At 43.5% G+C, this 14,233-nt stretch overlaps 1 protein-coding gene across 2 annotated transcripts in view; it reads left to right on the top strand.

The window, feature by feature from the left end:
• Positions 1–12,681, top strand: part of DGKI (diacylglycerol kinase iota) — a 491,392-nt gene extending 478,711 nt beyond the window's left edge. For both annotated transcript variants that reach the window (XM_064289678.1, XM_064289679.1), the window contains 3 exons: positions 611–647; positions 2,337–2,436; positions 12,085–12,681. In XM_064289678.1, coding sequence (XP_064145748.1) covers positions 611–647; positions 2,337–2,436; positions 12,085–12,201 — 254 coding nt within the window. In that variant the 3' untranslated portion in view covers positions 12,202–12,681. The remainder of the gene's footprint in view (positions 1–610; positions 648–2,336; positions 2,437–12,084) is intronic.
• Positions 12,682–14,233: the final 1,552 nt, after the last annotated feature.

The following is a 14,233-nucleotide window of genomic DNA, read 5'->3' on the forward strand; positions in this document are numbered from 1 at the left end:
CACACAGGACATTTCAACTCCTTGTGAAGCACCTATAATTCCTCGATGTTTATACGTTGCATTTCTTTCTGGTCTTGGAAGAAATATTTTGTAAAAAGTAAAATTTTACTCTTTCTAAAATGAGGTGTTTGGGCTAGATGACATCTATGTTCCCTTGTAGCCTTAACACTCTTCGACCTAAGACCCCGTTACAAGCAACCTGCAGCTGGAAGGTAGGACAAGATCTTCAAATCTCACCTGGTTACTCCAGGCCACAAAGATGTCCTCTCTCTCCCCAGTTAGTCACTTCACTATTTTTCCATTACTCTGTTGCAGTTAATTTTATTCCTTCGATTTTATTGAAAGCTTCCTGAGGGCAGAGGTTGCCTCATCATTTCACATCTCCCCTTCTGTACACGTGGCTTGTGGAGATTGGGAAGTTGGTGAAGGGGAGGCAGCGAAGCCAAGTTTTTTCATCTTCTTTTTTTTTTTTGTCTAATTATCCCTATCACCAAATGACTCTTTTTAATTCAGCTTTGCAGGGCATTGATCCTATGAATATAGATTTTTCTGTTCAGGTTACGTTTTTGAACTTATGTTTTGATGGACGACTTGTTTTCTTCTCCTTTAGGACCTCCTGAGCTATTGGATATGGCAGACAGCGAAACGTGAGTGTTGCCGTTCGTTACGTAGTCTCGATTGTTTTCTTCAGTACATATCTAGGAGAATGAAGTCTACGGGGTCTGTATTAGGAGATTTTAGCACAGGGATTACAAGTCCATGTTCTGCTGTATTTATCCCTGTGCAGGGCCAACCTTATCAGTCCAAATTTGCATGATGGAAGGTGGCGATAGGTGTCACAATGATTAACACAGCCATTACTGCTGATCACTTAGAGCTGCCCACGAGCCAGGCACTTCTGCCCTGGAACCTCCTGGATGCCTGAAAAGTCTAAATAAACACATATACCTTTTTATTTACCCATCACATTTCCTCTTTCTCAACTGAGGTTCTGAGAGAGAATGATCCTTAACGCCCTGAGGCATCTGGAATGGAAGGTGTTCTGTGCCACCATGGGAGAACTGAGCACAGCCACTCCAGTCATTTCCTGGGTTCTGTGGTTCAGATGAGGGACAAAGAGGGGTGCCGGTGGCTAAGTACGTAGGAAGAAGGAAAAGCAAGAATGAATAGAATGGAGGACAATAGGACGGGGTATAGCTTTCAGGAACCAGAAGTGGAAAAAAACTGTCCTTTGCTGTTTGGATCTGGTCCCTCTACCAGCTTATCCTATTGGCATGTTTGGGGAGTGGACCATCTCTGACCTCAGCTTGCCCTTTCTGAGGGCTGTATCTCATGTTGCATTAGACGCTTTGCCATTAAGAGCCACTTCACACTGGAGCTCAGAACGCATACACCCTCATCCCTGTACATACTGGGTGGGGTAGCTGGGTCCTCAGGCAGGGCTCCCTTTCCCCAGGCCCCTTCCCACCTGGGTAATGGGATCTCTGCAGCTGACCCACGGCCCCCAGGATGAGTCTCTGATCCCGGACTCTCCCCGAGACTCTGTGCCTCCTTCATATCATCTGTGGCAGCCCTTTTCCACCTTGCACTCACGGGACTTCAGGCAGGCAGAACGGGTGTCAGCCTGGGCCTGTGAAGTGGGGCTCCCAGGCCTCGCCCTCCAAGGCCGGGCACAGATCTGTAACACGTGGCAGTCTAAGGGTTGTGTGTCTGAGGCCTTTGGTTCTCCATCTCTGTTCACCGTGGGCTTCATCTAAGGCCCCTCAGGCTCTGCCCAGACAGACACTCACACAGAGTTGCTCCACAGTCGGCCTATTTAATAGTGCAATCAAGCATTACCTAAACCAAACATTAATCCTTTAAAAAATCACTAGGCTCAGTAACCAGCACTGCTTAGAGAAGAGGCTGGAATCAGATATCATAGTTAAAGCTCCCTTGGCAGCACAAACAGTTTGCACTCGGCTGGTAGCCAAAAGGTTGCTGCTTCGAACCCACCCAGGGGCTCCAAGGAAGAAAGGCCTGGCAATCTGTTTCTGTAAAGATTACACCTAAGAAAACCCTATGGAGCAATTCTATTCTGTAATGCATGGAGTCTCCTAAGCCATGAATTAATGACACAAAATTGACAACAGATGTCATAGTTAGGTGAGGGCTAACCCAAGATTCTTCTAGAAACCCTTTTCCTTTCCCAAAATGTAGTGGCGGCCAAGGTCTGGAGCATACAGGGAAAGGGGTGGAGGAGCCAGCTCCTTGGCTTGGGTGGGATGCAGACCCCCACCCCCCCTGCCCCCTCTGCCCTTCCCGCACAGCTGGTTCCCATTCCCTCTTTGATTTAGGGGTGAGACTGCACTGCACAAGGCTGCCTGCCACCGGAACCGGGCTGTGTGCCAGCTCCTGGTGGACGCAGGAGCATCCCTGAGAAAGACCGACTCCAAGGTAACTGATGAGTGGGTGCAAGCATCCTTCCCCAGGCACCCTCGCCGGCTCCGTCGCCTTCACTTGTGTTGGTGGCAAAGGCGTCCTTTCTGTGCTTATGGAAGTGCCTGGGGCTTTGGAAAAAGGAGGAAAAAATAAAGTGCTTCATTTAGAGAGACTGTGGTTTAAATGTATAAGTACGAATGGAGGGTGTGCTTGCCTCTGGGGCCTTATAAATTCTGAACGTGCTGCCCTCAGGACTTTGCAGCCCTCCTCCTGCTGAAAGGGGTCCCTTGGTGTTGCAAAGGGTTAACACACTTGCTTGACTGTTAACTCAAAGGTTGGAGGTTCAAGTTCACCCAGAGGTGCCTCCGAGGAAAGACCTGGTGATCTACTTCCAAAAAATCAACGACTGAAAACCCAGAGCAGCACGGTTGTGTTGTGACACACATGGGGTGGCCGTGCGTCGAGACTGACTTGATGCCAGTAATTCACTGGTCCGTGCAGAAGGCCGTCGGCCATGTCGGGGGAGGCGAGGCCCGGCCCTAGGAGAGGTGTCAGGGCCACGTTCAGGGACGCTGGCTTGGTCCATGCAGAAGGCCGTCGGCCATGTCGGGGGAGGCGAGGCCCGGCCCTAGGAGAGGTGTCAGGGCCACGTTCAGGGACGCTGGCTTGGTCCGTGCAGAAGGCCGTCGGCCATTTCGGGGGAGGCGAGGTCCGGGCCTAGGAGAGGTGTCAGGGCCACGTTCAGGGACGCTGGCTTGGTCCGTGCAGAAGGCCGTCGGCCATGTCGGGGGAGGCGAGGCCCGGCCCTAGGAGAGGTGTCAGGGCCACGTTCAGGGCCGCTGGCGTGGTTACCAGGAAGCTCCTCTGGGACTCCCCATGAGCTGCTTAAGCCGGTATAGCTTAAATTCTGCTGTTTATGGAGTCCCATATTTGGGTGCCAAAGGATCAGCTGATTGTTTCACAGGGTCCTGAACTCTGGTGTGGAGACGGTTATGATCTTAAATTAGTGAGTTTGTTAGTTTTTTTTTTTTTTTTTTAAGTATTTCTTTCCATGTGTTTTTCTGTTTTCTCCCCCGCTAAGTTAACCCCAGAATTTAGGCAAGGTGGGAATTACTATCCTTACTTATAGATGCAGGAACTGGAACCTACAGAAAGTTAAATATGCCCTTTTTCCAAGACCTGAGCCCCAATCTCAATTCAGCTTTGTGACTCCAGTCCAGGAGTGTGTGAGCAGGTCAGTTCTCACTTGGTGGCAAACCAGCCCCCTGCTCCAGCCAGAGGAACCATGATCACGGAGGAATGAGGTTGGGGTTCACTTACGGTTCGTATAATCTGTTGTGTCGTCTCACCATGATACCTATTGCAACATGGCTTGGAACGTGGTTGGTTTCTCTGTAGCAAAAATGATGTAAATCTGGATTCAAAGTGTGTTATTGGTGTAATAAGATAGCAATGGGGCCAGAAATGGCATGGGGTGAGGGTGGTGTATATCAAAGAGCCAACAGGTAGAGGTGAGGCTTCTGGAGGAAGTCTATTTAGGAGAGCTAAGAACAGGCTAGGTGATGAGCTGTTCCAATTTATAGGAGACACTCATGAAACAAGGGTTGCAAGCTGGAACAAAGGAAGAGAGTGGCTTAGTGGAGTTGACCTTGGAGTGCAGCTCATGAGAGAGAGTGAGAAAGAGAGACAGAGACAGACAGAAACATACATACCAAGAAGCAGAGAGAGACAGAGAGAGAGAGGTTTAACAGCACATCAATCCCCCTGAGGGTCTTGGGTAAGCTCTGAGCAGTATAAAGCATGCTGGGTAGGCTCCAAGAGAAGACAAACCACTTAACTGCAGCGGGCTGCAGAGAGGAATTTAATATATAGATGAGGACTTCATTAAGCAGGTGCTGATTAATCTAAGTTTGGAACCTAGGCAAATGATTTAAAAGCCTAATCAGTGACTTAAGCTCCATTAGATGATTTAAGTGATGAGGACCTACCTATGGGCAGCTTTTTTCCTGGGTTTGTCCCAGACTGCAGTGCGCTTTGTGAAACAACATTGTCCCTGTGGACCCCTCATTCCCTTCTGAGCCAGCTGCATGTGGATTCTCCATTCCCTTGCAAGCCACCAGCATCCAACACTCTGACTGAGGTCCTTGGCTGCCTCAGTCTCTCCCTATGTCTACCAAACACACTTAACCTGGGTCCTGGTTTCTAAGAGGTCTTTTAGGTGACTGGCTAGCTAATTTGGCATACTACTTCAAGTGGCTTCCCTGGGCGGTACAAATGGCTAACAGGTTCAGCTTCTAACCGAAAGGTTGGAAGTTTTAGTCCACCTAGAGGCACCTCAGAAGAAAGGCCCAGGGATCTACTTCCAAAAAACCAGCCATTGAAAACCCTAAGTAGCACAGTTCTACTCTGACACACGTGGGGTCACCATGAGTCAGAACTGGCTTGAAGACAACTGGATTTCAATTGAAAGATAGTTGCTCGATGTAATAATCTGCCCAGATAATGTTTGTACTCAGATGCATCAATGTTTAACCTGTTTGAGAAACACAAACATCTTAGGCACGATCAGTGGAGGCCATGTTGTGGGGTGGGATTGCCCCGGCTGGGGCCACTCAGATCCTAGTAGGACAACTTCCTGTTTTTCAGACAAAAGACTTGCCTTACACTTACCTCAGATGATGAAAAGAAAGGGAAGGAGCAGCATGATAGAGGGACAAAGAGAAGCCTGGGAGTCAGGACTCCTGCTCCCAAGCCAATGGTACACCTGAGCAGTTCCCCAGGGTGTGCTTTGTGTTTTTCTCATTTTCTGCACGAGATAAATGGACTCAGTGTTCTTTGAGATTTCTCCCTATTTTGTATTGTGTGTGCTGTTTTTTTTCAAGATACAAATAACTTTATTATTTTTTATGATTATCAACCTAGCTCATTCTCACATATAAAACTTTAGCAATGCAGAAAAATGCAAAAGAAGTAAAAATCATGGGAAACCCCACACTCCAGACATAAATACTCTTAAAATTTTAACGACCTCTCTTCACCTGTGATGTGTCTGTTTTTCTTTATCTGTGTTTCCTTAGGTAGATGAAGTCATAGTATATATGCTGTTGTATAACCTAACTTCCCACTTGATGTTATGTTCTAGAGATCTTTCCATATTAGTTAATATAGCTGTGCATCATTCTTTTTAGGGATCCTTTAATTTTAACACTTTGTAATTTGGTAACAGGTTAAATCTGAATATGAAAATTATGACTGAATCTTCCTGGAATAACTTAGGAGAAGAAGTATCCTGTGAATTTCTTTCAATAGTGGCCAGTTCCTTAAAAATAAAAAAAAAAAAACACAACTCAAAGGGCTACCCCAGTCTACTTCTTTGAGTATTTGGGAGCTAGGAATTCAAACTTCATTATTATTGAAGTAAAAGCAAGACAGTCTTGTAAGATTGTAAACAAGTTAATCAAAAATTATTATAAGAGTTAATCTAGTGGTTAAATGTTAAATCCTAACTAAATGAGTAAAATTTTAGTAAAAGAGCCCAGAGACTTTGTTTCTTCCCTTTTATCTTCTACCCCATGTGTCCTTTAGGTTACCTGGGGCACGTTTCATTGAGGTCAACAGAATCCACTGAGTTAGCACAGATGGGGGATGAGAAGTCTTTGATAATTTTTATAAAATTCATTTGCATTCGTACTTGGAACTATTTCCTTAGTATAACGATCATGCCTCTACCCTTTTCTTACCACTTTTTAAATAGATAACACTACAAATCTGTATGTGGATCAAGAGGAAGTCAGTCATTCAAACAAAACAAGGGGATACTGCATGGTTTAAAGTCAGGAAAGGTGTGTGTCAGGGTTGTATCCTTTCATCATACCTATTGCATCTGTATGCTGAGTAAATAATATGAGAAGCTGGACTATATGAAGAATGGGGCATCAGGATTGGAGGAAGACTCATTAACAACCTGGGTTATGCAAACGACATAACCTTGCTTGCTGAAAGTGAAGACAACTTGAAGCACTTATTGATGAAGATCAAAGACTACAGCCTCAGTATGGGTTATACCTCAACATAAAGAAAACAAAAATCCTCACAACTGGACCAATAAGAACCATCATGATAAATAGAGAAAAGATTGACGTTGTCAAGGATTTCGTTTTACTTGGATCCACAATCAACACCCATAGAAGCAGCAGTCAAGAAATCAAAAGACGCATTGCACTGGGCAAATCTGCTACAGAGAACCTCTTTAAAGTGCCGAAAAGCAAAGGTGTCACCTTGAGGACTAAGGTGTGCCTGACCCAAGCCATGATGTTTTCAAGTGCCTCGTATGCATGTGAAAGCTGGACAATAAATAAGGAAGAGTGAAGAAGAAATGAATATTGAATATACCCTGGACTGCCAAAAGAACAAATCTGTCTTGGAAGAAGTACAACTAGAATGCTTCTTAGAGGCAAGGATGGTGAGACTACGTCTCACATACTTCAGACATGTTATCAGGAAGGATCAGTCCCTGGAGAAGACATCATGCTTGGTAAAGTAGAGGGTCAGCGAAAAAGAAGAAGACCCTCAAGGAGATGGATTGACACAGTGGCTGCAACAATGGGCTCAAACATAGCAACAATTGTGAGAATGGCACAAGATCAGGTAGTGCTTTGTTCTCTTGTGCATACGGTCGCTATGAGTCAGAACCGACTCGACAGCACCTAACAATAATAGCAGTAACACAACACTGAATTAAAATCAAAATGAAGGGTTAAACAATGTTAATTAGTATCTGCAAGTATTCAAAAGAATGGAGACAATCCCTCCAGCTAATGCTGACTTCTTTTCAATGGCTTCATATAAAAAATATCAACTGTGTATCCAAATATGTATATATATACCACCACTCATCTGGTGAACTGGGGTGGGCCTTTGAGTTGTTGTTTTGTTAAGGAACTGACCCCTGTCAAAAGAAATTCACTGGATACTCATCTTTCAGTTTGTCATACTCTGGTGGCTTTCGTGTTGCTGTGATTCTGGAAGCTATGCCACCAGTATTTCAAATACCAGCAAGGTCACCCATGGTGGACAAGTTTCAGCAGAGCTTCCAGACTAAGACAGACTAGGAAGAAAGACTTGGCAATCTACTTCTGAAAAAACTGGCCAAGAAAAACCTTATGAATAGCAGCAGGGCATTGTCTGATAAAGTGCTGGAAGATGAGCCCCTTAGGTTGGAAGGCACTCAAAATTACAACTAGGGAAGAGCCGCCTCCTCAAAGTAGAGTTGACCATAATGATGTGGATGGAGCAAAGTTTCCAGGACCTTCATTTGCTGATGAGGCATGACTGAAAATGAGGAGAAACAACAGCAAACATCCATTAATAATTGGGATGTGGAATATATGAAGTATAATCTAGGGAAATTGGTAGCTGTCAAAAATGAAATGGAATGCATAAAGATAAATATCATAGACACTAGTGAGCTGAAATGGACTGGTATTGACCATCTTGAGTTGGATAATCATATGGTCTACTATCCTGGGAATAACAAAGAGAAATGGCGTCACATTCAAGGTCAAAAAGAACATGTCAAGATCTATCTTTAAGTACAGTGCTGTCAGTGATAGGATAATATTTATACTCTTACAAGGAAGACCAGTTAATATGACTACTATTCAAATTTACCCACCAACCACTAAGGCCAAAGATGAAGAAATTGAAGATTTTTACCAGCTTCTCCAGTCTGAAATTGATGGAACATGCAGTCAGGATGCATTGATGATTATTGGTGATTGGAATGCAAAGAAGAAAGATCAGTAGTTGGAAAATATGGTCTTGGTGATATGAATGACACCAGAGAGCACATGACAGAATTTTCCAAGACCGATGACTTATTCATTGTAAGTACTTTTTTCAAAAACATGAACAATGACTATATACATGGACCTCACCAAGTGGAATACATAGGAATTAAATTGACTACACCTATGGAGACGATGAAAAAACAATATCATCAGTCATAACAAGGTTAGGGGCCGACTGTGGAACAGACCATCACTTGCTTATATGTAAGTTCAAGTTGATGTTGAAGAAAATTAGAGCATGTCCACGAGAGCCAGAGTACAACCTTGAGTATATCCCACCTGAATTTGTAGATCCTCTCAAGAATAGATTTGACGCATTGAACACTGATGAGCGAACACCAGACAAGTTGTGAAATGACACTGAAGGCATCATATATGAAGAAAGAAAAAGGTCATTAAAAAGAGAAGAAAGAAAGAGAAGACCAAAATGGATATCAGAAGAGACTCTGAAAGTTGCTCTTGAACATAGAGTAGCTAAAGCGAATGGAAGAAATGATGAAGTAAAAGAGCTGAACAGAAGATTTCAAAGGGCAGCTCAAGGAGATAAAGTGTTATAATGAAATGTGTGCAAAGACCTGAAGTTAGAAAACCAAAAGGAAAGAACACTCTCGACATTTCTCAAGCTAAAAGAACTGAAGAGAAAAATCAAGCCTCAAGTTACAGTATTGAGGGATTTATGGGGAAAATATTACATGATGCAGGAAGTATCAAGAGAAGATGAAAGGAATACACAGAGTCACTACACCAAAAAGAAATCGTCGACAAAGAAGATGGAAGGAATACACAGAGTCATTGTACCAAAAGGAATTGGTCGACATTCATTCATTTTAGGAGGTAGCATATGATCAAGAACTGATGGTACTGAAGGAAGCAGTCCAAGCTTCACTGAAGGCATTGGCAGAAAACCAGGCAGAACACCAATTGAGATGTTTCAACAAACGGATGCAGTGCTGGAGGTGCTCACATGTCTATGCCAAGAAATTTGGAAGACAGCTGCCTGGCCAACCGAGTGGAAGAGATTCATATTTGTACCCATTCCAAAGAAAAGTGATCCAACAGATTGCGTAAATTATCCAACAATATCATTAATATCACATACAAGTAAAACTTTGCTGAAAATCATTCAAAAATGGATGCAGCAGTACATCAACGGAGAACTGGCAGAAAGTCAAGTCAAATTCAGAAGAGGAGGGGGAATGAGGGATATCATTGAGGATATCAGATGGGTCTTGGCTAAAAGCAGAGAATACCAGAAAGATGTTTACCTGTGTTTTATTGACTATGCAAAGGCATTCAACTGTTGGATTATAACAAATTATGGATAACATTGGGAAGAATGGGAATTCCAGAACACTTAATTGTGCTCTTGTAGAACCTGTACATAGACCAAGTGGCAGTCGTTGGAATAGAACAAAGGGATACTGCGTAGTTTAAAATCAGGAAAGGTATGCATCAGGGTTGTATGCTTTCACCATAATTATTTAATCTACATGCTGAGCAGATAATCTGAGAAGCTGGACATGAAGAAAAGCTCGGCATCAGGATTGGAGGAAGACTCATTAACAGTCTGCTACATACAGATGACACAACCTTGCTTGCTGAAAATGAAGACGATTTGAAGTACTTACTGATGATCAAAGACTACATACAGCTTTCAGTATGGATTGCACCTCAACATAAAGAAAACAAAAATCCTTACAACTGGATCAATAAGCCACATCATGATAAATGGAGAAAAGTTTGAAGTTGTCGAGAATTTCATTTTACTTAGATCCACAATCAATGCCCACTGAAGCAGCAGTCAAGAAATCAAACAATGTGTTGCATTGGGCAAATCTGCTGCAAGAGATCTCTTTTAAGTGTTAAAAAGCAATGATGTCACTTTGAGGACTAAGGTGCACCTGACCCAAGCCAGGGTATTTTCAATCACCTCCTATGCATGCAAAAGCTGTGCAATGAATAAGGAAGACCGAAGAAGAACCGATGAGTTTGAATTAGAGTGTTGGTGAAGAATTTTGAATATACCAAGGACTGCCAGTAGAAGGAACAAATCTGTCTTGGAAGAAGTACAGCCTGAATGCTCCTTAGAAAGTGGATGGGAGACTTCATTTTAAGTACTTTAGACATGTTATCAAGAGGGGCCAACCCCTGGAAAAGGGCATCGTGGTTGGTAAATTAGAGGGTGATGAAAAAAGAGGGAGGTTCTCAATGAGATGGATTAACACGGTGTCTGCAACAATGGGCTGAACCATAACAGCGACTGTGAGGATGGTGCAGGAGCGGGTAGTGTTCTGTTCTATTGTATATCGGGTAGCTGTGAGTTGGATCCGACTCGACGACACCTGACAACACTACTACGTGTGTATATGCATATCTACTATATATATATATCTCCCAGCATTGTGCAAATGGTTTGCTCTTGGCTACTAACCGAGTGGTTGGTGGTTTGAACCCACCAATAGGCACCACGGAAGAAAGACCTGGTGATTTGCTTCTTTAAAATCTATAGCCAAGAAGACCCTATGAAGCTCCGTTCTGCTCTGTAACACACAGGGTTGCCACGAGCTGAAACTGACTAGATGGCACCAGTTCGGTTTGGTTTGGGTGTTGTTGTCAGCTGCCATAGAGTCAACTCCAGCGACCCCACGTGTGAAAAGTAGCACTGCACTCCACAGGGTTTTCAAGGCTGGGGCCTTGAGGAAGCAGATCACCAGGCCTTACTTTCGAGGAGCCTCTTGGTGGGTTCGAACCTCCAACCTTTTGGTTAGTAGTCCAGTGTTTAACCATTTGCACCATCCAGCGATTTCTTTGTTTGGGGATATATTCCCATCTATCTTCCTATCTGTCTGTCTGTCATCTATTTGTCTATACAGAGAAGTGTAGATGTATATTTGTATATATATGTAAATGTGTATATATACACACACATACATATGTACAAATGTATACATAGCTTTATATATAATACTGAGAAATTGGAGCTTTAATGTTCAATAGCAGTGTAAAATAATAGACTGCCAGAAATTATGTGATCCTTTAAAATCAAGATGTAGAAGAATATTTAATGATGTAAAAAATTGTATGACCTATTATGAAGAGAAAAAAGCAGATTTTAGAATAGTATGTAAATAAAATAGGGTTTTATTTCTATAAATTAATTATGTGCAGAATATATAGAGAGACAAAGTAGTTACTCAATGGAAGGTTAACAGTGGTTATTTTAATTTAATGGAATTATTGGTGATTTTTTTTTTTAGTAAATCTTTGTACTTTTCAACTTTGCCAAGATTTTTAAATTAGCAGTCATCAGTTTTGTAGTCAAAAACACACTTATTAGAGGGATGAGGTATTATGCCTGTCCCTTCCTCTTAGTCTCTGCTCATTGCTTCCAAGTTTGGTGTAATACAAAGAGTCTTAAACTAGAAATCCCAGTAACTGCTTCCCTGTTTTTCTATTTAGTGATTTTTATCCCACCTTTGTCCAAAAAAGGCTGTGGGTCCCAGAGCTCACTGTGTCTCCGTTACCTCCTGTGGTCTCAGGTAGAGTTGGTGAATCTCTGATTCCTTAGTTATAAACCCCACCTGCCCAAATGGTAGTCTCTTCCTCTTTAACTTACCTCGCTTACAGGTTTGATGTGATGATTACCTAAGACATCGGATTTGGAGGTGCTTTGGAAGCCCCAAAACACTAAACAAGGAAAAATCCTTATTAGCAAGTAATTGTTGTCTAGCAGTGTTTCTGCAATTCTTGATTTTGTTGTTTTTGGGATCTCACTCCAAGTGTTTTTGTCTTTCCTTTGCTATGTTACCTCCAGGGTAAGACTCCTCAAGACAAAGCACAGCAGGCTGGGGACCTGGATTTGGCTGCTTACCTAGAAACCTGTCAGAACTATAAGATCATTGGCCATGAGGACCTGGAAACTGCTGTTTGACCCTGGTAGACAGGCAAAGAGCACCTGAGCGAGCATATCACCTATGCCCTCCCAGCCATCGGGCAACTCCCCTGGAAGAAGCTGATGGAATCCATCTATCTGTCTCTCTCCTGCAAGAATCTGTCTGAGACCATGCCACCAGTTTAAGGGCTACCAGGATAGACAGCAGAACATGATAGCCCGTTGAAAATGAGGCAGGCTACTTGGAGATGTGTGGACTACGACGTCCACAAAACTTGATCCTTACTGCTTCCAGCAAGTAGCATGAACTTCTATGTTCACCTGTATAACTTATTTTAAAGATTCAAAGGATGTCCGTGTTAATGGCACTGCTCCCTCCTCCCACTATGCAGCCATCTTTCCCCGAACCACACAATTCTACTGTAACTCCCTATCCGTTTTAAGAATACGATATTATCTGTTCTCTTTCCATTCCATCTTTGAAGACCACGAAGTTGTCTGAAGGTCTTTTGAAACCCTCTGGATGTTCTGCAGAAACAGCAAAAACAGAGCTATAAATCCATTTCAATTTCCAAGACTAAATATACCAAGAAGACTCCTTAGAGACTCTTTGCATGCCCCCCTCCCCTTCCTTTTTCATTCATTATCTAGGAGTTGGGAAGTGCCACATGGATAATGTCAACTTGTCGTGTGCTATATCTCTGAGGTATGGTGAGGTGGCTGGGAGTTGTCTGTGCTCTGAGGTGCCTCAGAGAGGTCAGCCAGGGGTCGGCCCAGGTAGCTGGGCTGTTGCTGGGAGTCATGAGAGACTGGTTCAACTTGGGCTGTTTATACAGCTCAGGACCGCCTTGAGTAGCCATCTTTGCCTTGCGCTGCAATAGAGATGCGCAGTGGATTCATCAAAGGCCCATAGCTAGCTGGCAGAACCACTCGATGTTAAGTGCTGTTTAAATGGCAGTGCAGAAAGGCATGTGTGGAAACTGTGGTCACAGCAAACAGACCACTATAACAGCATTAACGTCTAACTCTTTTGAGTGAGAATAGAAAACAGGCCGACGGGCTTGAAATCAAACAGCAAAAGCAAAAGTAGCAGCGTGTGTCAAGATAACACAGGCAAGAACGCAGTCATTGGAATGTTAAACAGAGGCTGAGAAGCATAGAGTCTAGGAGACAGTGGTCAGAGGGGACCCGTTTTAGGTTTTCCTGCCAGGGTTTTGGTTTTCATCACTCTAAGTAAGTCTTGTCCCAAGGACAAAGCCTTGTTTAATGAGCTCCACTGCCAGATTTCCTGAATGCCTGGATCTTTCCAATGGATGCCTCAGCGTACTACCGGTCAGGCACCAACATGGTACCTGACACCACCGTAGCCTCTTTTTCATGCATGGGGTAGTCTCCTTTCTTCTTTTCTCTATTTTATCTTCCCCTGTCAGAAAGGTCTGAGTGCAAACCACCAGGGGGCCTGGCCAGAACTGGTGGTACAATGGTGACTTTTGATCCTGACACAGAACAGATGGTACTTCCCGGTACCTCTACGGGACTCTCCGTGAAAACGAAAATATCCGGAGAAAAATCCTTTAACGTTTTGTCAGAATGCCTACTTGACATGGGTACAAGGCAGAAATAAAAGCGGGTGTTTCAGGGGTTTACTTCTGACAGACGCCGCTGTCTCTGAGCTTCCTTCCATTTTGCTCTTGGATACAAGCCAAGCGCTTCCCTGGCGTTTCCGCATGTGAACGTGAGTGATCGTTTCTCCACATTTAATCTGAAGGTCCAGTGGGGACACATTGCTTATCTGAGTCACATTTGGTCACATCTCATCGTTTTGAAAGTACGGCTGTGATATGCTGTATAAAGTTGGAGCAGCCTCCCTGAGGATGGGACTTGATTACCACGGTATGCCCCGTAGTCATTTCAAAATCAGATCGTTGGCGTCATTTCCAGCCGTGGGAGAATGGGCTGGTTGTGAGTAATCTATTTCCGTATATTATATAGCCATAGATCCCAGAAATGGAAGTATCTTTTGGATTTTATGGTGAAGGAAGGAGGGACTGTAGTAGATTGTTTCCAGAAG

The sequence above is a fragment of the Loxodonta africana genome, chromosome 8 (genome assembly GCF_030014295.1).
Source record: "Loxodonta africana isolate mLoxAfr1 chromosome 8, mLoxAfr1.hap2, whole genome shotgun sequence".
Taxonomy (NCBI): domain Eukaryota; kingdom Metazoa; phylum Chordata; class Mammalia; order Proboscidea; family Elephantidae; genus Loxodonta; species Loxodonta africana.